Genomic DNA, 22,735 nt, shown 5'->3' with positions numbered 1-22,735 from the left:
GACGCTAAGATAGGAGTAATGTGCTCGCGCCTACGGGCCCGAGTTAACAAACGAGCGGCAGAGTTCTGAACAAGCTGCAGACGAGCTAGAGAGGTCTGGCTAATGCCTACATACAGTGAATTACAGTAGTCGAGACGAGCTGTAATAAAAGCGTGGATTAATTTCTCAAGGTCAGATCTTGATAGGATTGGTTTGACCTTTGATATTTGACGAAGCTGATAAAAACTTTTCTGAACAACACAAACAGCACAAACAGTGCTGAACAGACACGCGGCGATTAACGACTGCGCAGCAAATAGGTCATAACATAAAGTGATAAGGGCCTGCTGCGAAGCCAAGGGGATGAGTTGTTTGAATACGTAAATAATCTCACTAGTGCCGTCTTCCTGGGTGGGTTTAGAGTTCTGGAAGGACCGGAAGAGTCGCTGGCAGAGATCTGAAGGGAAATCCTCCACTTCTAAATAGGTCTTCAGGAACTGACGAAAGCCTTCTTCATTTATGCACTGAGGAGGGGTAAAAATAAGTGTCAGAGGTATATTTTGCTTTTAATAGCTTAGTATGAAAAATTAAAAATGTCTGAGCTGTCTTTATATGGTAAGATTAGTAACTTCTGCATTTTTCAAATTCAAGTCGTCTAAAAATACGGGAAGATGATGATCACATTGACTGTAACGTGCAAAAATCTTGTGTTACTAGTTGCTTTCTCAAAAAAAAAAACATCCTGAGCTTAGGTGGATATATTCTGTGTCGATTCAAAAACCCCAAACTACTCACCCATATTTAATCCATTATTAATATGCAAGAACATGCCAGATAAAAAACTGCTCTGCTTTTTTTGTGTGTGACAGTAACATAAAAGGAGAAAATAAAAAAGCTCTTGATTTAAGATTCAACTCCATCTGCTTGGCTTGACAGATGGACTGGAATCACATGATACTCTGCCGTGGGGCTAACAAGCAGTATTCCCCTGACGATGGTGAACCATAAATCCATTTCATGTTGATATTATTCTCTTTCCTGGCTGATACCCTGCAGAGATGCCCCAGTAATACTTAAGAGTCTCATCAAGCCAGTTGAGTCACAAGGAAATAAGCACACAAGACAAAAGCCCAGAGGACCTGCCTCACTACTCTGATCAGAAATCTACAACTTAATGCTTAACACTCTTGCTGCTCTATGTACTCAGACAGGTACTTACTGGTCTTTTATCTTTTGTGCTTTTTATCACTCGCTGCCGAAAGTGGACTATAATGTTTTTGCATGTACTGGTGTGTCTGTTAGCAAAATATCTCATGGACCACTGGACAAAATCTATCGAAACTCTCAGAAAGTAATCACTGGATGCACATCTGCAGCTGATTAACATTTGGAGTCAACACGATTCAAGGTGGCTGACCTTAAAAACCACAGAAACGGCTTTAATGCAGGCAGTTTTACAGATATTGTACTAAAATATGCTGTCGATGTAGCTGAGATTGATCCCCAACATATCTTGCGGATCGCAAGAGATCTTTGTTTCGAACTTTGCGAATCACTGTTTGGAGTCAATTGTCTGTTTGCAAAATATTTCATGAACCACTGGACAAATTTTATTAAAACTTTATAGAAATAATCGTCTGATGTACGTCTACAATTGATTAAACTTTGGAGCTAATCCAATTCAAGATGGCCACTACAGCCAACTGACGTTGGAAAACACAAGAATGGCTGTAACTCAGTCAATTTTACTTGATGTGGTAGTAGCTGAAAGTCATTCAGAACAAACACTTTGAGCATGTGATTTTGCAATACTGCTTGAGATCGTGCAGAACATTATTTTCAAGCTTTGACCACAAAGGCCTCAACTTCGCCATTTCTTAACATAAGATTAAAGTACTTTAAAACTCTGGCATGAAAGGCAGCGAGCGATCTACAATCCTTCCTTTGATTTCCCGTAATAAAACCCCACATTTCTATAAGATTTTATATTAAAACTGAATGCAGCCAGATCCCATCAGTAATGAGGACATTTGCATTCGGCACAAATTAGAACTTGAAGGATCTATTCTCAATTACATTTGTGCTTATACTGCACGAGGACTCACTGTAAAGCAATGCCTGCTGCGTGGGCAAACCTAAAGGAGGTAATTTACATTTGCAGCCTCACTTAAATGTGACAGCTCAGTCGACGTGATCGATAGGTGGAAATCTAATTAGACAGAAAAGGCTCGTTAATAACTGTCCAATATACATGAATCATAGTCACATTTCACACTAAACAGCTGCGCTCATAATATTTTTGCTGGGTTTGCATGCAGCTGACATGCCTGTGAGTCAGTTTTGGAGGAGTGGACTTGACTGCGTACATCAGGACAAACCATCCCCTCACCTCTCCGTGCCGGTGCTGGGCCAGCCTGCCGTCTTTATCAAACTCCCTCAGCACATCTTTCACCTTCAAGCTGCAGTCTGGAGGCAAAAACACACGCGTCACAGAGACACACAAATAAAGGGAGTTCACCACAATTTGCATCTTCTGCGAGAATTTGATTAAATATTACATTTAAAAAAATCATTTTTTCTGTAATACAGCAATTCATGTTTACGTCTAACTTGCAACAGAAAAAAGAAAACGTGGTAGACTATTGCTGCCTCCTCCAGATATGAGAAACCATGAGCGAGTGTAAATGAGTGTGTGTGGGTGGAAGTGTGTGTGGGGAGGGATGTTAAGCGCTGCAGAAGCTGCCCGCCCGCCTGCTTGCCTGTCTGTACTCACATTCAATGTACTGTTGTAGCTGGATGAAGTCGACAGGGTTCAGTTCCTTCACCTCTGGGTTTGTGGGGGCGGACATGGTGCCTGCTTCTGCACTAACTGCCTGCCTGCTGTACGTACAGGCGAGAGAAACAGTGAGATGTAGACGGAGAGAAAACGAGAAGGTGGGTGAACAGCAGACAGCTTCTTTGTAAAACATAAAAGCATGGCTGCAAGCAGAAGATAGCATCTTCCAGCTTTCACCATAGAAATCCATAAATGTAAACACAGAGAATCAACGTCCCAGCTGAGGGGGAAGCAGAAAGAAGAAAAGGTAGAATGTGCACACATGAAAAATATTACTCAAACAAGATAATTTTTTTTGTTTTATTTAATAACGCTGCTGCACTGAAAGTAGTTTTTAAAAACATATAAGCTCAGGCTTATAAACTGTATGCATCAGAACATGTAACCAGCCAGTTAAAACTGGGTCTGTCTGAAACGATGTCAGCCAAAAGGGACCCTTGATACTTCGACTCTAGGGACTCCCTGCACCTAAAATCTGTTTCTTTATGCTCGCTGACCTAAATTAGATTTAAAAAAAGGAGCAGATTAACAAAGTGAGTGGTTAGGAGACTACCAAAGAGGGACGCGACGTGTTATAAAGAAGAGACAAACAAAACCCAATAAAACCTTAAACAAAAGGTTACAAAAACCAAGCTGGTTTACAAAGGGGGCCTCCCTTTAATAAAAAAAGGAAGAAGACCTAAATGTCACACAAGGTCGAAACTGAACGAGACATGTGAGGCTGACGTAGAGAGGGTGCTCCAAAGTGCGGCTACAACGGCGTGCGTTTTTGTAAGGGCGGGAGCGTGACGCCTGGATGAACACTTGGATGGTTTGTTATGAATGCTTTCACCAGCATTAGGTGGGCTGTTGAGCATAATGGAAGGAAACTGTCTCATGACAGGAAAACAAGCAGCCCCATACTCGCCTCATTAATCATTAAAGAAAAGAAAAAAAGGAGTTAATGGACAGGTGAGGCCTGACATCTGGACATCCTGTTTGGCGTTGCTGTCAAAGATGCATGTCAATTAAAACATTTCAACGAGATGTATATCGACCAATCACTAAAGAGTTTATAGAATACTTCATGGAGTTAAAATCAATGTTTTGCAACTAAATTAGCCAAGAAATGTGATATTTTCATCAGGTTTGTCATAACAGGCATTAGATACAACAAATGATTCTCTGACTGACGGATTCATTCCTCTTATATCAACAGATGCACTACTGTAAATCTACATTATGCAATAAATTAGGATAAAAGTATACATTCTATGATGTGTTAACAAATTATTTAGCTAATAGGCACAGCATCTCATCTTTGCCCATGTTCATTATTCACAGGGTATCTATTGGTACACTGCAGTCTTTTTGAGCTTCTAAAACCTGCATCTTATGTTACCTTCTATTAAACTATAAATACTGACGCTGCCGCCAAGTTGACACACTCTTCCAGTAATAGAGTAAAACATGTTTGGCCACGTGCCAATTATTGCTACCTGAGATTACAACAGTAGGTTTGGCAGCTCCACTTAAGAAAACAACAGAAGATTTAGTGTTTTCTAAATCTGTTTTAAATGCGTAATCTTAATCTGAACTGAGGTTCGTATGGATTACGTTTCCATTTAGAGGTATTGCATCGACGTATTTCAAATGAAGTTAGTTGATAAAGTTAAAATGACCATTTAAATGCTTACACGCAGTTTGAAAACAGACAATTAAAGACAATGAAGTCTAAACAGAGACGGACAATTAAAAGTTGTGTCACCATGCATATTCCAGTTTTGATTAAGAAAGACTTTCGGATGAGATTTGCTGTGTCCTGGATGAATGAAAGTCTACACCAACATAAAGAGAAAAAGATCCCGAACAACAAACATATTCTGGTCAGAATAATATGATATCCATTTATAAAGTTATAATCAAAAACCTACAGAAATTAGCCCCCCTGTTTGAAAAAACTAACTCTTTTAGATCAGCTCTGTTCATTTCTAGCAAACAAGGAGAATCTTCCCCAAAGAAATTACAGGAGGAAATATTTAGCTCTAAAACTAGATCAACGGAGCTAAAGAAAAACACATCATACATCAGCTACCTTGTTAGTTATAAAAACCTTTATATTATCTGCTACAGAGATGCAAAATGAAAGTGAACTGTGTGACAGTTTTTAACTAGGGGCTGATGAAAAGGACCGTACTGTAAAGGTTTTGTTCACACTTTTGTCCTTAGGTTTTATGACACACTCGAGCGTAGCTGGTGCAGGCATCAGTGGCGGCTGCCTGCGCTGAACGCACAATCAGAGCACTCAAAAGATACAGAATGCACTTAGAGAATAACTGAAATAATGTGAGATAACATCCCCTCCCTACATGTGATTTGGGTCTATTAGCTCTCCTTGGACTCTGAAAGGTCCACACTGTCCTCACTTAATTCCCTCAAAAGGTCAGCGGCGTTGCCTAGCACGTCTGTTTATGCAGCCAATGTGCTGGGCCGGGCCAGAACCGACAGCAAAGTGGCACATGAAGGAATCATGAAGAACTGACTGCAACTGATCACCAAACTCCAGCCTCAGACTGTTTATCCGTCAAATCTCCTCCTGACTCCATCTTCAAACATTGTCTTATAAATAAACTAAAAATAGGCGTTTGACTTTATTTGGGCATGTCTTATTTTAGAAACTTCCTGGTGGGGTTTTTTTTTTTTTTTCCACTAGCTTTTATGCTCTCAAATACAGTGTGACATTAACAGCAACTTTGTGTTTTGTTTTGTTTTTTTCCTCTCTCCAACTGAGCATCATTATTTTTGTCTGCTTCAACACAATCTTGAGCCTATCTGTGTAATCTGATTCCTCACTTCCTGATTAGATAATGATTTGCATGCACAATGCTGGGGGGAATCAGGACCAGTCGGAACACAGAGCACAGGAAGCAGCATTCCACGCACTTAGACGAGAAATGAATAGAGTAATACATTCAGAGCCAAATGTCCGCCATCAGAAACATGGACGGGACTTCTGAAAAACAATGGCATCAACTTAATGAGCATACTGAAGCAGGCATAAATATTTCAGGAGGTTTTGATAGGGCTCGAAGCTTGAAAAGACTAAATACAGACCGTGTGACTGATTCAACTCTCAGTAAGGTCACACTGCTGGACTACGGTTAAATGGCAGCTGCTTTATGAGGGAACTGTTTATATTTCTTTATAGAAACATTTATTTGGGAAAATGTCTGTTGTGAAAAGTCTAAATGTGAGCACATTTATTATCATTTATGATGGGTGTCTCCACTGACAAACGGCCTAAGATACAATTTTCGCATAACGCTCAGAAAGAAGCGCACAGCGTACAACGCCTAAGTATTAATATGTTACGCTACAGCTTCTGAAATCCACATTTATTACACAATTTACTTCTGACAAAACGTTTGTTGAAAACATACTTGCTTTTATTTCTGAAAAAGAAAACTATCAACAACAATAAAAGAACCGTTTCAAGGTATACATGGGGATGACCTTTCTCCATGAAGGCTAATGTTTGTGTAAGCTGTCCTCACGCCCACGCCTTGTGTCAAGGAAATCTGCTGCTTTTGCAAGCCTTGCAGAGTGTAAGTCAGTGACACTGTCATTCTGTGGTTGGAAAAGACCGTTTTGGTTCTTTGAAAAAAAAAAAGAAGAAGAAAGAAAAAAAAAAAAGTTAAGTCTTTAATGTTGAGCTCTCGTTTTCCTCCTGAAATTACAACATTCTCTTCAGTGAAGCGTGAGCAGATTGCATCAGGTTAATAGAGGGAAAGGACCGACATGCACGGTTGCTATGGAAAGAGTTTCCCTCCATCAGCTGCTCTCCGTCAAAGCACCGCCACGGGTGACTAACAGGTAGGAGGATCCACAGGCAGAAAAGGAAGTAGCCAGCTCAGGCAGGGGGAGCCCAGTAGTTAGCTCTGAGTCTTCCCCCTTCACCTGCGCCTCCGAAGCGGAGGCCACGCTCCAAACTACATTCGACAGGCAGATGTTACTGTGGCTCGCGGCGTCAGCACAGACTACGTCTTTACTATAAATGGACTGTTAGCTCAAGAGGTTACTTTGCAGGTTAAAACAGAAGTCACACAGCACTATCAGAGAAAAGAGGCCCTTCTGTGTGTTTATCCAAACTCTTCTAGAAGATTCAGTGAGCATTAATTTAGCTGCTTTTCACCTTCTTGACTCACTGCCAAATGTCTCGTTGGACCTATTTATATGTGATATAAATTACTAAACTATGCTAAATAGCTTTGTAGATAAGTGGATTTCTAAATAAAAAACAGAGAGGAATCCATTTGTAAATATAGATGCTGCTTTTGGGAAAAATCACCCAAAGCAATGTCAAAAAAAAAAAAAAACAGTCCTGTGCAGTCACAGCTGAAACAGGGCTTTCCCTCTTCTTTAACTCTGTGGTAATATCTGAGGAACCGGATGGTATGCAAACAACAGGCTTCACTTAAGGGAAACACTGGATAAAATAGAACACAATAAATATAGATTGTAAATCAAGCCAAGAATGGAAAAAAAAGACACTGACCGCAGTATGAATCATAGATTTCTTGGAAAATGTAGGCGAGGTTTCACTCGCTCCCCAGCTTCAAAGTGAGGACTGCCCATCATTCTGAGTTCAGACTTAAATGTGACTTATATAATAGCTTTTTTTTGTGGAGGCAGTCTTGTAGAACAGCAAACTGCGCTTAGACAGAACGCGGGGGAGGGGGGGGGGGTAAAACCTGACAAGACTTGCAAGGTAGCGTGCTGTCATACAACACCAGCAGCTTTGTTTTTGACACCGTATTTGCATGAGTAACGTTAGATCTTGTCTGATTTTCCCACGAATTTACCAACAACTGAAAATGAAATGACATGATATTTTTTTATTTGATCAAAAATGCCATCATATAATATTTTCCACTATCATATTGGTAGTTCAAGGATTTGGTATCATCAGAGAGAATATTGTAAAGTGTTTAGTCAGTACATGTAGTGTACATTGTGTGTAAATGTGTGCACAGTACTTCCTTATAGTGACAAACATGTAACATGCCAATTTATGCTTTACCTTTTTTATTACCCACAGAATCCCAATTTGTTAAATGCACTGTCATTCAGGAATATGAAAACATTTCATAAAACAGCTGGTTTACATTTGGAAAATAATTCAATTTGCTTTCAAAAATTAAATGAACGAGACTCAAAAGAGTGCTCACTCATGATGTTTAACAAATTACAAGCTCACATTTGGAAGCTATTACATGATTAGGGCTGGATGAGGAAATAATAAAGGAAGTGAGGGCTAAATACAAAACAGAGCTGCTAAATTTGGAGAAGCAAAATAATCCATATAAAAAAAGTCTTTGGTACCATTACCTGGATTGTAGCAGTTTCACCTCAATTTACAAACTAGGGCACAGATCAACATATAAACAATACTCAAAATAACTCGCAGAAAATAGACTCGGATGTAAGCATTGAAAAACAGCTGTGGCATTTGCAGCTACAACGAACACCAAGGAGATTCTCAAAACTTAAACGTTCCAGTAACCATACAAAATTGTAAAGAACATTATAAAATGGAAATAAGGGGCGAGACACATGAGCCATATTAATGACCCATCTTTTCCTGCATGCTATGTTTTTCCACTTAACATGACAGCTGAGAGTCACACTCATCACTTACTGTCAGAAGAAGTGTAAAGGGAGCTTTGAGTAAACAATGACCTCACAGAAGTGACAGTGCCCACCAACGCCCACTTAGCACCGCAAAAGACTTCACAGTCCGGACAGCTTCACAGTGCAAGCCCTCTGAGATGTCCGATGCGTGTGTTTTTACTTGATTTTTCAGAGCTGCCACTGGTGTGGATGATAACACACATAATAATCACAGGGGAGTCACTCAGATAGGATCTTATCACATATGAACAATGACCCATTTTCAAGTCACATATTAGGTTGTAAACTGTGTAAGTTTAAAGAAGAAGTAGACTTTGTCGAACACTGTAATACCTCCCTGTGGTCATCAGTAAAGCTCCTCAAAGGCATCCTGTTATCAGTCATAATAATATGCAAAGGGAGCTGAAATGTAACCTATTTATGATCCTTCTAAGGCAGAGCACAGAGCATTCAAATGCAGCAGATTTGCTCTCTGGTGCTTGTTTTTGTGCTGAGTGAACTACTCTGTTGTTACCACATGACCATGTGCAGAACTCACGGCTGTTATCCCCAGCTATCCACTGACGGTAACGCAAAACCTGTGGGCTAAAATTGTCCCTCTGTGTTTGACTGGCGTTCATCTGCGGCTTAAAAAAAAGAAAACACGTTCAGAGCAGCGGCGGCACTTGAACCAGCGTGAGTCCGGACATGTTACTGTGTTTGTGGGTCGTTTACCTTCTCGTCGTCGATCCGTGGTTCTGCTTTTCGATGCGCCCCGAGCTCGTCGTGGTGCAGCGCTGCACGGCCGCCTACAAATCCCGCTGTCGGTCGAGGAGCAAATGCAAAACTTCAAATGGAGGCAGGTCGTCTGAGTGGAAGCGGTGAACTAGTGCAGGGCAGAGAGTGAGTGAGAATACCCCTCCTGTCAAACACAAGCACCGCCTCGGCTGCTCTCAGCGCCCTCCTCGATAACCAACACACACTCGTTGCACTGGCGCTGCAGGCATCCATCTGGAAAGTTTCAAAGAAGTACGCCTTAAAATATCACCATTATTACGCTCCGTTAAAGAAAATCAACGCAGAATACAGTTAATGCTCCTAAAAAACGAATTATAGTTCATTTTGCAGCCATTAGTTTTAAAGGAGCCTTCAGTAACTGGTGAAAACAGACTAAAATAGCCAAAGGTAAACAACTAAGACATGTTTCAACACTGTGATCTCTACATCCCAACATTTAACGTCAACAAAATTGTGATAAATATCTTAAAATCGTTCATTTACTGGCTAGCTAAAGCAACTGCGCCATTAGCTGGAGGCTTGACCTCCAGACCTCTACTGTTTTTGTTGTTTTTTTGTTTGTACTTATGTACCACAGCTTGCTGGAGCGGTGTACATAAAAATAAAAACATAATAACATTAAATGAAGACGTAAATGTAGCCGAAGTAAAGTGAGAGTTAGCAGCTAGCTAGCTACAGTGCTGTGCTACGCACACACGACACCTGCACGTTCGAGGACGTTCATCCCCAGCCAATCAGAAACGAGTATTTCCCGTGATTGAACACTGAAATATATACATATATTACAAATATAAACATGGCATGTCAATTTAAAGCAATTTAAGTTGTCTTTTTATGCCTATAATTTATCACTAGTGTGGTGATTCTGGAGGTTTAGTATTTTTGGTACTTCCTGGTGGGCCATCTCGACGGCTGATTGGCAGCTCCTCATCACTCCCTCTACACCTGTGGCAGATCAGGCTCATCAGAAGGCAGCTGGTACTTAAGGCCGTGGTGGGAACCAGACCAGCGCTGGAGCATTGTTTTGCCTCTGTGGTAATGTGCTAAGCCTCTTGTGAATTACGAGCTTTTCTAGTGAACCCTTTCTGAGCTTTTTGTATTTTTTTTCGTGCTTCTACCTACCTAGGACTACCTAACCTGCGTGGACCCAGTCTGGTCTGCTGTGGACACCTGCCTCGGAGATAAGTTACCTATCTGTTTGCCTGTGCCTGTCTGCCTGCCTCGTGAGGGATACTTATCTACTGCCTCCTGGAGAATCTGCCAACCTGTTACTGGAAAATACCTACCTTTGGATTCACCTCCGTGCCGTGGATCATCCTTCGCACAGTAAGGCCTCCCACCTGTGGATATAATACTTACCTGCCTTCCTCACCAAGGAAATACTTACCACGTCCTCTGCTTTCAGGTTCCTGGTTCCTGTAATTATTCCTGCTCCCGATTCACTGTAAAATAAACTCTCTTCCTATTATCTTGGTCTCCCGTGTCTGTCTGACGCCGAGCTGCTCATTTTAGAATATTTACGAATCCCGACAACTAGCCATGTAAAGTTAAAATATTAGAGAAAAATGAGTTAAAAGCTTCCGCACAAAAATTAATAGTAACACAATGTCCATTACTCTATGCCCAGTAGTGTAATTTTTACATTTTAAACATTTTATCATAATTTGACAGACATATTTTACCATCAATATATGTAGCATGGATTTACAGGCAGCAAAACTGAAACTACCTGTTGGCTTCGCATACACAATATTAAAAGGGATGCAAAGATGACGCTCCTAACTTGTGCAAAAACCCATCATCATAAAGTTATTTTATTCCAGTTTTTTAAATAGTTTTCTTTATATTTTTGTTCTGTCTTTTTATATTAATAGTGCATGCAAAATTGTAACACTCTGAAATATTTTTCACAGCGTGAACCCTGAATACAAACCTGCTGGTGCTTTTAAATCAACGTGTCACTGCTCTAGGAAATAATTACAGTATGTGTGTGTGTGACGTGCTCATCAGTAAATGAGAATGCTGCACACCACACCACCACGTTTACACAATAGATGTGACACGACTGAGCTGCAGTGTTTGGCAAAGCGCATGATTTCCCATTCCGCTGATCACAATGGTAATGGATTAGGCCTCACAATGTGGAGAGAGCTGGCAGGAGAGGATGACAGACAGGGAAAGCATGTGGGTGTCTGAAACAGACAGTGAAAAGGAGGGTGAGTCAGGCCAGACCTTCCTCCAAACTTCAGCAGCTACTTTCCTCTTCACTTTCATAATCCTGATCACTTCACACCTCAGCTTATCAACACCCTCACAGTCTGGTGACTCAAAGTTTTATAGAATTAATCACTCCTATTTAGTCCCTCACAGCTCTCTGATGACATGATGTGGTAAAATGAGGAACTACATTTTATTCCTAACAGCTTATTCAAATAAATAAAAAGTGAAGTTTGACGTTTTATTACATTACCTGTACAACAAGGTACATAACAGACAAAATAAAAAAAAACATTAACAAGAAACAAAAGCAAAAGGGCACAATCCACTTGCCTGGGCTTTTATACCATCAGCTGGAGTTTTGCTCCTCTTACTAGAACAATAAGTGGCTAAATAAAGCATCTTTCTTATCAAAAGCATTAAGAGCGACTTCACAAATACTTATACAATCTTCAAGCTATGTTTAGTCATGGTGCGTCACTGAAAAGATGTTTGCCAACTGTGAAGAACAAGGTTCATATTTAAATCTGAAACTGAATCGTCTGACATGAAATGGAGCTTGTTTTTATTTTTCAAAATTAAACATATTCAAATTTCCAACTGCAAATTAAACACTTCAACTGGATCTGACTTACAGACTATATGTACAACAAAGGCAACAAAGAAAACACTTACCCCCCCCCCCTTTTTTTTTCTTTTTCCTTCCAGGGATAAACTGCAAATTCACCAAAGGCAGTTTTCCATACATCAATGGTAATATCTTCAAGCATTGTTTGCATTAAAGGCAACACAATAAATAAAACAAATGGCACAGAAGGTCTGAACAATCTAAACTGAGAAGCACAATGCCTTGTGAAATATTCACAGGAAACTAAACGCTAAAGCAAGCACGCAAAAAAAAAAATCTTCAGAGTTGACGTCTTTCCAGACAGTAACACAGACTCACCAAACAGAACTGAAACAAATAAATCACAATCTAATTACAGTGATGAGTATACCATTTGTAATTGAATATAATATTTGTATTTACAGGTATTTATACAACTGAGGGCATTAAATGTTGGTTTATTACTATATTAGGATCAGAACAATCAGATCATATAATGCACTAAATATAAACCTTGTAAACATGTCTCACCTTATATCTTAGACATCGATCAGATTTTGTTTATATTTGCCAGGTACATAAAGTATTTGTCCTTACTTTAAGGCATAGGTATCAAGCTTAGGAGTGAGCCTAAGATTTTATTTTAAATAAGCCAGATTTTTTTTGCAGGTTTCTTCTTCAAAGAGGAAAAAAAACTCCTCAGAGAGAAAGAGCTAAATATTCTCATTTGTCTCTGAATCGATGCAGAAAGCTGTACAGTAATCAGATCTCCTCCACTCCGTGCGCAAAGATCATAACCAGGCCGGGCTCCAGGATCATATCCTCCCCCATATGCTGATTCTCACAGGCCATCACCACCACTGCCTGCTTGCCAGGAATACGCTTGGCAACATAGTTCTCGTAGTAGCGTCTGTTCATCTGCCGCGTCTCGAGAGTGGCCAGTCCCTGCGGCCAGTTTCGCTCGTGGGCGTTCTCAATCAGGTCGTTCACAATCGAGAGAGGACAGCCACTGTCGATGAGGGAGCGTTTAATGACCGCCTGCAGCACAGCATCCGGAGTGGAGATCATGCCGCCCCAGCGCGTCACTCTGGCTGGCTGCATGGAGTTCACCCACCTGAAGGTGCAATTAAATTTAAAAGTAACAGAACGTCAGAAACTAGGTGGATTTAAACACCTGAAAGGCAATGGAAACTTCACTTACTCCAGGATCTCATTGTACTCGATGCTCTCTTCAAGGTTTTGCAAGTTGGGGTTTGCACTACGGATCGCTCTCATGTAGGCTTTTAGCAGCTGTATATCTCGCTTCTAGACATTAAAAACCACACAGTCAATTACAAACTACTGAAGATTTGAAGAAGATGGACATACCACTGCCTTTAATCGAACTCAATTTAATTTAAATGACTAGTCTGGTAACCACCTTTCAGGCCATCATCTCTCATTCCAATAAAAATCATGTTCTTATGAAACCCACTTTTAAAAACGTACATTATTGCTAAATCAATGAGGCATATATGAATGCATCAACATTGTTTTCAGACGAAAAACTCAAAACTGTTTACCCCATGAACCTTTGTAAGAAGTGATTTATGAGGATTAGGCATATAAACAGTCTTACTTGTTCCCCCAGCTGGTGTTTATGTTCTGCCACAGTTTTCTCCAGCTCTGAAATTTTAGTCTGTTGCTGCTGGACGACACCCCGCAAGTGTTTGATGCAGTTATGATTGGGCAGCTCATCTTTGGGCATTTCAAGCCTAAGATATTTGGAACAGGAAGAATAACATGGAAGAAAGCAGAAAGTTTAACATGCATGTACACTGAGGTACTTGAACATAAATAAATGTGTTCTTTCTGTTTTTGCAAACTTGCCACAGTTTCGAGATGAGGGAGGCTATAGATTTTGTTGCTGTTTCTATGGTCAATTTAAGCATCCATTTCTTGCCAAACAGAGGGACACTTACCCGCATCCCTCCTCACAGCTGACAGGCCTTTTGGGGTTGTGCTCACAGTCCTTGAGGTGCGACTGCAGCTGGTCCAACCTTAGTGTAGCCGTACAGCCAAAGCTTGCGTTGTCACAGCTGATTTGAAGCTTGGAGAGCATGTTGCGCATGATGCGGGGCACAGGCCGGAGGTGAGCAAGTGTCACTACTGTCCGGTCAACAGGACAAATCTGTTGCTGGGCGAACCACTGTGTTATACATGCATTACAGAAGGCATGCTCACAGTGTGGAGCCTGTCATGAAAGCCAACAACGGAACAAAAATTAGGACACACAATGGAAATATCACTTGTAGAGTACATTTCAGCTAATAGTGGGGAAACTTAGAAACTGATACTTGCCTGCACTGGTTCCTCGAGTACTCCACTACATATAGGACACAGCAGGTCTTCATCTACCTCACCTTGGAATCTCGTAACGTCGTACCCCATGGTACACTACCCACAACCTCCTGAGCAACACATCCAAACAACAAAATGAAGGTTTTCAGACGGCTTTAGAGCACAAAGACAACTGTAGACATGCTAGGTTTACACATCTGTGGAAAAAAATTAGACACATTATGCTTTTAAGCGACACTTAAAACTGTAAAAGAGACATCTGATTGGTTTTCAGCACGTCTGTAAAAGTTTTAGTAAGCAGAGCTGAAGGGCTAACCTTCATCAGTGCAGTCCATTTCTACTTTGAGCCTCTACTTCTCAAACTGAATTACTGCTTATTTAAATCTTTTTCAGCCTAGTAACTTAATGGACTACTACCCTTTTAACTATCTTAAACTGAATGTTAATCAGTCTGATTATACAGAACTGCTCAGACAGAACGTCCACCTAGGTCCATGGAAACAACCCACCTGGTATGGGCACATCACATTTAAATCCGATTTAGTACACTGTATGATATTTTGAAAATCATCTACAATAGGGCTGCACAATATTAGAAGAATCAGTGATGTGGATTTATTGTTTTGCACTGCAATGACGATATTAAGTCAGATAAACACACATTGTCCTCACTCCTCATTATCTCTTCTATCATCTAAACCACATATGGGCATCAAGGCCAGTGAGTCCATTCGTTTGACAAAATATATAATTCGCATGCAGAACATAAATGCAAAGTGCCTGAAATATAATGGCCGATGGTTTACTGTGGTCCACGCAGTCCTTTGAGATACTGCTATTGTGCTCACTGGTATTGTGATGATAATACATTACTGATATACTGTGCAGCCCTGACCTACAGTGCTGTGGCTCCTGTCTTGTGTTTACCTCATACACAAAATATCTGAAATGTTTCCATTCAGCTCCTGATGTCTGCTCGATGCCTCACATGTGGCATAAATAGTTTGCCCGCAGAAAAAGACCCAGACTCTGCCTGCAAAAGAAAAACAAAAAATGCGATCAAATCAATCTTTGGGGCAAATCAATGGTAGGTTCAACATTTCTGCATTAAAATTAAATTCCATATCATCCAAAGGACACTAAAATTCAGCCTAACATAAGACGTGTTTTAATAGCTGAGATCCAGTTTATCTGAAAACTATACCAGAATCTGGAATAAAAATGTTGGCAAAAAAAGGATCCTTTAATAAGCAGTTAAATAGTGCATTTAAATGACAAAGCATCATATTCTTACCACAGCTTGAAACAATACCCTTGACCTGAAGCTGTGGTCGATATGAGCAGCTCCTCCAGGATAACTTCAACATTTAATGATTTATATGTTGCCCTAAATAAATGCTGACTGATCCAATAAATCAATCAATAATAAAACAAAGCATCTGGTTTGAAATACAAACGTTTTCTACCATAAAATTTCTATGGATTGCACAAAAGTTAGCTGAACCTCGAAGCTTAATGCTCTCTGTGTGTGCATGTTATTCGACTTCTAACACTAACCCGTAAAGCTAACGAAGGTAAACTTGTATCGCGGTGAAAAAATATCTAAATGCCGGACGTGGTATGCCAGCAAAGCCTTGTTGTCACAAATTTATGAATATGCAACGTTTGCCAACTAGCTACCCCTGTTAGCAGCTACGCTAACGTCGGCTTCCTCTGAACATTAGCTTTCGAGCTAACCAGTCTGAGCTAATTTTGAGAAAACTACGATGACAAATAGCCGTTTATCGTCAGATATGCTGTGAGAAACGTGACAGTTCACTGATATACTTACTTCGACTTTAAGTAAAACAAATCCTTATAACGGGTTCTGAGCGTTTTCGGGCGTCGTACGGTCACTAGCAGCTTGCTAATCACGTCCTGCTACATCATACATTCCTGCGTGCCAATACCAAGGCGCGTTGTGACGTCATGACGCACACGGCAGGAACAGAGCAGAGACGATCATAGGTCTGAAAAACTGACGTAAACTGCTGGTAAATTTTATTTAACCTTGGTGTCTGCATGGCATGTACATCATTTTAAACGCCAAATGCAAGCTAATTGAAAAAGTATATATATATATATATATGCTTCTTCCTGATGTTACAGTTGCTTGGGATTGCTACATCCACCACTGCTTTCTTCTATATCTTATCTGTCACCACAATATTTGGTTGGTTAGCCATCACCTGTTTGTCAATCTGTATCTGGAAGTCCCACAGTATCTTAGCCCTGCCATTCTCCACCACCCTTGGTGGAGTCTCCCACTTTGACTGTGAGACTTCCATGGTGGACTGGACTGTCTCAGGGGCATCTTTACACAGCCTGCATCTTGGGTCCTACCTGGTATGATAAATCCCGGCCTCTGTTGCTCTTGTGCTGCCATGATTAGTGCCTATGTGCCGTCCCTCAGTCCGGCCCTTTATAGCCACTGGAAGGATTTGTTGATATCAGCCACTTCCTCAATCTGCCGGTGGTATATACCATGCAGGGGCTTGTCTTTTCAGGAGGATTCCTCTTTCTCCTCTTCCACTTTGAGTTTCTGCTGCCTGAGACATTCACTTAACAGATCATCATTGGTGCCTCTGTCTTGATGTATTCCAGGATCTTGGTTGTTTCATCCTGTATAGTGGCTCTGATGCTCACTAGTCCTCTGTCTCCCTCCTTTTTCTTAGTGTACTGTCTCAGGGTGAAACCTTCTGTTCATTGTGAGGAGCTTTTGTGTCTTGATGTCAGTGGCTTCTATCTCCTCCTTTGGGCAGGTTATTATACCAGCAGGGTATCTGATGACTGGCACCGCATGTGTTGATGGGTTGGACTTTGTTCTTACCATTCAGCTGGCTCTTCAGGACCTGCATTACTCTCTGTGGGTACTTGGTCGTGACTGACTTCCTTGCAGCCCCATCTTGGTTGCCATTTGTCTGTGGTACACCAAGGTACTTGTAGCTGTCCTGGACATCTGCAATATTGCCTTCAGGAAGTTCATCCCCTTCACCTTGCCTCTCTTGGACACCGTTTGGTTTCACTTATCAAGTGTGAATGACATACCAATGTCATTGCTGTGTATCCTGGTGAGGTGGATCAGTGAGTCGTTGCCTCTCTCAATTCTGGCATACAGCTTGATGTCATCCATGTAGAGGAGGTGACTGATGAATGTTCCACTTTGGAACCGGTAACCATAGTCACTCTTTGTAATGATCTGGCTGAGGGGGTTAAGGCCCATACAGAACAGGACTGGGAACCTTGGTATATGCAGCATTTGATCTTGACTTGTACAACTGGCTTTGGCCTCTAGAGTTCTCTTCCACATTTCCATTGATATATATATATATATATATATATATACACACACACACCTTTTTGCTGCTGAAAGACAAAATATATTTTATTGATATGTATATTTCTAACAGGTCTAACACATTTCATGTTGGTAACAAGCACCTACTTAAAAAAAAACTTGAAATTGTTTTTTTTTTTGCTAAATTTACTGTTATATGTAGCCAAAACACTAGATAATCCCAAGTAAAGTACAGTACTTTTTTATGATTCATATGCTGTGTAAGTGGGTTCAGTTTCCTTATATCATGTCAATTAACAAAAGAAAACCCATCCTAAAACAGGCCTGGAGAACTATTGCTCAAGGCCAGATTAAAATATTCCAAAAAACAACAACAACAACAAAAAAAACCTTCCATTACTTTGACGCACTATACAACAACGAGGGGTGGCTTAAGACTTTTGCACGGTACTGTAACATCTAACCAACACTTTGACCTGCTTTTTTTCCACCAGATGGTAAAGGTACCCAGGTAAACAGGAAGGAAATAAGCGACTGCAGGGATGTGCAGAAAATGCGCTCAGTGCAGAGAATGAGGAAATGATTCAACAGAAGGAACTCAGTAAAAACCTGGGTTAACTTTGTCCGCTCAAACATGAAAAAAAAAACTGTGTTAATATGTTTTACAAGTATGAGTCACTCATAAAAGAGTGTTCAGAGTTCAATCCAACCACAGATAAAGCTAACACAGTGAGGGTGTGTATCACTTTTGCATTCAATCTTTTGTTTTCTGGTAAAGTTGTTCAACTACTGAGAGCCTGTGTGGGTTTCACTGGTTCAGTTTTTTATTCTCCTCTTTGTATGCTGTTCCACAAAACACAGGCATGTTTGGGAAATACTGTTCATTAAACAGATTAAAGGGTACATATGTAACGCTTCATACTCTTATAAATAAGATCCTGCTGATTGAAATGTAAGTTTCCCCTGTTCACTGCCAAACAAAAAATTAAAAAATATTCCACAAAAATACCGTTTGAATGCATTTACAAAAGAAGTTTGCTTTCAGTGTTAGTCTGTGGAACTTCCTCCAGCATCCAGTCAGTTAGGTATTTGTATTCATTTAACATACACTTGTTAAAAAATGCAATATTAATTAGTTGTCCCCTTCAAAAAAGTAACACCAGACAGAAAATATTTAGCAATAGCACTTTATTGAACACAAACAACCCTAAGCCACAATACTGAATGACAAGACCAATTGGCTGCAGCAAACATTTTATAAAATATATTCAGGTTTAATGTCACTAAACTGTTTTTTTTTTCTTTTAACGTCAGAAAGACAGATGCAGGTTTCTCCAAAACAGTGAATGATCTTTTACATATTTAACATTTCTGTAACAAATTCATCATTCACATGTTCACACGAAGGAATAACAAGGCAAAGTGCTTTCAGGATTGCATTGTTGAGAAAACAAAACAGAAACATGAATGGCTTGAGGTTTAGGTGAGACAGCGGATGGGTGACAGGGAGCTGGGACTACTGGTCCTGTCTTGGGAGTTGGCATGAGTGGAGGACGCCCCGGTCAGAAAACCTCAAACCTTTCACCTTGTCCTGTACCCCTTTGTAGTCAAACCCGACGTAAAACGCTGAGGCAGTGTGGAGACGGATGCCTACGTAGCTAGAATTTGGTTCAGAGTGGACGGGTGGATGTAAAGAGATGCGGCTCGAGGGGGCTCAAAGAGGGCCCCCCTCAAACTGAACCCCAAACCCACCCTGCCATCTTCTTTGTGACAACCTGTGATATCAGTACAACTGCATGGCCATCATTGGCTGACCCAAAAATGAAGCTGTAAACGTTGAATTACTGTATACTATAGGGCTAGACAGAAAAGCATATATGCAGAAAACCAACGAAATGATAATAAAATGTGTGATTTTTTTTTTTCTTCTGAAAAATGGTTCTTCTGACCATTTGCCACTGAATGTTAAAGGGGAAAGACTATCATCATAATCTGCATCATAACATTGTCTGGCTTCACATTCCAGTGGTATTTTGTCGTATAAATGCTTTTCATAAATATTTTTTTTTTTCCAACGTCAAGTAGACATTTACACATACAGCACAACCAAGCACACTTTACAATTGCTTATGATAAATCTGTATTCCTGTACGGTGAATTGACTTTTTAAAAGCCAAAAACAGGTGGAAAGACAAACAATACTCAAAGCTGCAAAACAAGGAGGTAGGAGAAATGCTACAGAAAACCAAACAAAAACAAAACAAACCAAAAAAAAAAAAACAGCAAGCGATGTTAACATGATCTTAAATATTCATGTGATAAACCAGGCTTATTGAACCATGCTAATCGTTACCTACAGCTGCTAGTCCAGTCAACGTTTGAACAGCGGTTTCTAACAGATTTTCACTTTGTAAAACAAGATCGCAGTGATCTGAAATCCAAAAGCGAGTTATTTGCAGCTTCCCGGTGGATCCTGATGCGAACTAGATTAGCAGCTGTGGCGATTTATTAAGTGCAGAAGAAATGTCGGCGGCCCATCTGGCCCTTAGAAAAGTTGAAATCATGTCTTAACCGTAATGTTACCAGACTGGTCAATAATTTTGAAACTGGCTTAAATGTCAACAGAGTAACTTCATTGGTCCTGTTGTCATCACAGGTCTGGAGACCACGCTGCTGGTGATAGCATTAACTCCTTTACACACAGTAGAATAGTATATTTGCAGATTTGTAAATGAGGTAATCAGTGTTATGCTAAATAGGAAACCCTGTCATTGACACACATGCCCACTTCGATCACCAGCAAAGCAAAAAAAAAAAAAAAAAAAGAGAACTTACAGAGTACAAAGTTAAACAAATCAGTTACAATCAATCTACATTTAGTGAATAAACATGCTAAAAAAAAAAAAAAAAGAGAGTTCCTCAATCAGGAAGAGAGGACTGTAGAAAAATTAAACTTTGGAATGTCAGGGGGATGAGCCAACGTTTTGTTGTTTTTTTTTGAAGGTGCACTGTGAAACTATTTGATTGTAACTCATCACATGCCCTGAATCAAGAGTCCTTTCACTCAGGATAAGGGTTCCTTTTATTTCCCAAATAAGCCAACCAAAAGAAAACAGGCAGCTTATTTATTTATTTTTTTTAAGTCATCTTCTTTTATCCGTTTAATCTGCAGTGAATTAAGGCTGCCTCTGCAGCAGATCAATGCCTGCTTGAAGTCCAGTTTTTGGAGTATTGTTAATAGCTTGTGAGTTGCAATAACGTCTTCAGTGAAGCAGACTAAACATTAAAAATAAAAATAGAAAACATAAAAGGGTCTACTACTAAAATGTCACAGAACATGCAGTATACATCCTTTTCTACAGGAGGCTATTCCTAATAGCACATTCATGGGGGGCTCCTAGTGGGCAGATTCTCTGATATGGCTGCTTGGTGAGAGACGACTTCTATGGGCTCGCAGAAGGAGCAAGTCAATAAGGTGCTCCATCAGAAGACTGCTGCCTTATTTCACCTGCACAAATACTTTAGTTTCATTCAGTTCAACAAAGTCAACGGCGAACACCGGAGAGCGTTTCAAACATTTGATTTCCTTCGTGTAAACACATCCCTCTCCCAATAACGCATCTTCTGCTGGTGAAAACAAACGGCACTTTCAAGGGGAATGTTTCTCTAAAACCACAATCACAGGACCTCCAAGTAACAAATTCTGAAAACACAGGCTATACAGTAGATATAAATCTCATGAGTTTCTTATCTGTACAAGCTTTAGGCTACACACTGAAAAGGGAGGGACGTGAAAGAACCCTTAATGCTTAACATTGAAAACAATATAAGGCATTTTATATTTCCTTTTCCCTCCCCCCCTTGTATCGCTGACAGCAGATCTATATATTTTTTTTTTTCTTTTGAGAGAACATTTCATTCAAGGAGGATTAGAGGATGCATAAACACACCGACACATGCAAAGGAACGCGCCTACTGGCTGGAAACCAGAAGTCCAAATTACAATACCATCAAGTCCATTCATGAGAAAAAGAAAAAACAAAAACAACTAGTCAAACTATCAGCTTGTGCACGGTCCTGTGTCTGAGCAGGCAGCTTCTAAAATTTGATGTTGATCACAGTTTTAAGAACGGAATTTCACACACTCCACTATCAAACGCCACCTCTCTGAATACAAACAAGAGGACCACTTGAAATCCTTCATTTGCTACAGACGAGTGACTTTTGGTGTTAAAAAAGGGCATATTCATTTTTTTTTTTGTTTGTTTGTTTGTTTTTTCAACTGAGGAAGCGATGATAAACAAGAGGTTATTGCACATATCTATTTCAAACGAGGTCAGCTTGACAGAAGATGATTTATGCCTCATGTAGCAAGACAACAAATGTTACGTCACTTCTAGAATATGATCACACGGTTATTAACACTGCACACAGCTACTAATGCAACCCTACTTATAGTCAGTCTATTCTAAAGAACACAAAACTATCTCCACAATCAATTTGCAACACAGTCACGACAAACAGTTCACCTAACGCTGATGCTGAGCGGAGGTGCCGCATCATTTCACAACTTGGTTTGCGCCGTGAAGTTACCCAACAGTTGAGAAGACGAATCCGAAGCAGCGTTGCGATTTCAAACAACGGTCTCTCTACAGTTACTGTGTTACTTGGATTTTCTGCACGGAGCAGAGAGATGCCTTCCCCCCCCCCCAACGTCACATTTTTGCCTAAATTTGGTCTACAGGCTCCTTTGCTTCACACGATTTGCGTAAGCCCCACTGATCTCTGAGGTGCCTTCTTTGGATTTGTGCTTTCGATCTACTGATCCCCCTCCCCATTCATTCACCGTTTGATGTGCCAAAAAAAAAAAAAAAAAACCTTTTAAAAATTGCATCAGCAACGTGCAATTTCCTCTGCAACACTGAAAAGTTCTAGCGAAATTCAGTCTAATATAAAGTGTTATTTTGGCTTT

The 22,735-nt window shown here is 40.3% G+C and overlaps 2 protein-coding genes and 1 long non-coding RNA gene across 4 annotated transcripts in view; 1 reads left to right on the top strand and 2 right to left on the bottom strand.

The window, feature by feature from the left end:
- The window catches only part of dgkaa (diacylglycerol kinase, alpha a), a 17,471-nt gene extending 8,087 nt beyond the window's left edge, over positions 1-9,384 (bottom strand). The window contains exons 1-4 of one of the 2 annotated variants that reach the window (XM_017419224.3): positions 9,200-9,384; positions 2,753-2,859; positions 2,369-2,445; positions 374-503 (exon numbers count right to left, since the gene is read on the bottom strand). In XM_017419224.3, the coding sequence (XP_017274713.1) occupies positions 374-503; positions 2,369-2,445; positions 2,753-2,828 (283 nt within the window). In that variant the 5' untranslated portion in view covers positions 2,829-2,859; positions 9,200-9,384. The remainder of the gene's footprint in view (positions 1-373; positions 504-2,368; positions 2,446-2,752; positions 2,860-9,199) is intronic. The other variant, XM_017419225.3, reaches the window with a different exon arrangement.
- Positions 9,385-10,235: 851 nt separating this feature from the next.
- On the top strand, positions 10,236-10,726 carry LOC112450601. The gene is made up of 3 exons (XR_003039268.2): positions 10,236-10,297; positions 10,389-10,588; positions 10,668-10,726. It is a non-coding gene; the product is annotated as an uncharacterized LOC112450601 (long non-coding RNA).
- Positions 10,727-12,020: 1,294 nt separating this feature from the next.
- Positions 12,021-16,395, bottom strand: rnf41 (ring finger protein 41). Its single transcript, XM_017419129.3, has 7 exons — positions 16,258-16,395; positions 15,354-15,459; positions 14,427-14,536; positions 14,048-14,319; positions 13,705-13,840; positions 13,288-13,391; positions 12,021-13,200 (listed from the first exon to the last, which is right to left on the bottom strand). The coding sequence occupies exons 3-7, from the start codon at positions 14,514-14,516 to the stop codon at positions 12,849-12,851; spliced, it is 954 nt and encodes a 317-aa protein (XP_017274618.1). The 5' UTR covers positions 14,517-14,536; positions 15,354-15,459; positions 16,258-16,395; the 3' UTR covers positions 12,021-12,848.
- Between the last annotated feature and the right edge of the window lie 6,340 nt (positions 16,396-22,735).

Source organism: Kryptolebias marmoratus, linkage group LG8 (assembly GCF_001649575.2).
Source record: "Kryptolebias marmoratus isolate JLee-2015 linkage group LG8, ASM164957v2, whole genome shotgun sequence".
Classification (NCBI taxonomy): domain Eukaryota; kingdom Metazoa; phylum Chordata; class Actinopteri; order Cyprinodontiformes; family Rivulidae; genus Kryptolebias; species Kryptolebias marmoratus.
The sequence above is the reverse complement of the archived record's forward strand: the minus strand, read 5'-3'. Positions and strand labels throughout refer to the sequence as shown.

Coding starts and splice junctions, on each gene's coding strand:
- rnf41 (XM_017419129.3), bottom strand. CDS start 14,516: ATGGGGTACGACGTTACGAGATTCCAAGGTGAGGTAGATGAAGACCTG. Junction 13,841..14,047: donor AGCTGTGAGGAGGGATGCGG/GTAAGTGTCCCT, acceptor CAAATATCTTAG/GCTTGAAATGCCCAAAGATG. Junction 13,392..13,704: donor AACACCAGCTGGGGGAACAA/GTAAGACTGTTT, acceptor TTTAATGTCTAG/AAGCGAGATATACAGCTGCT.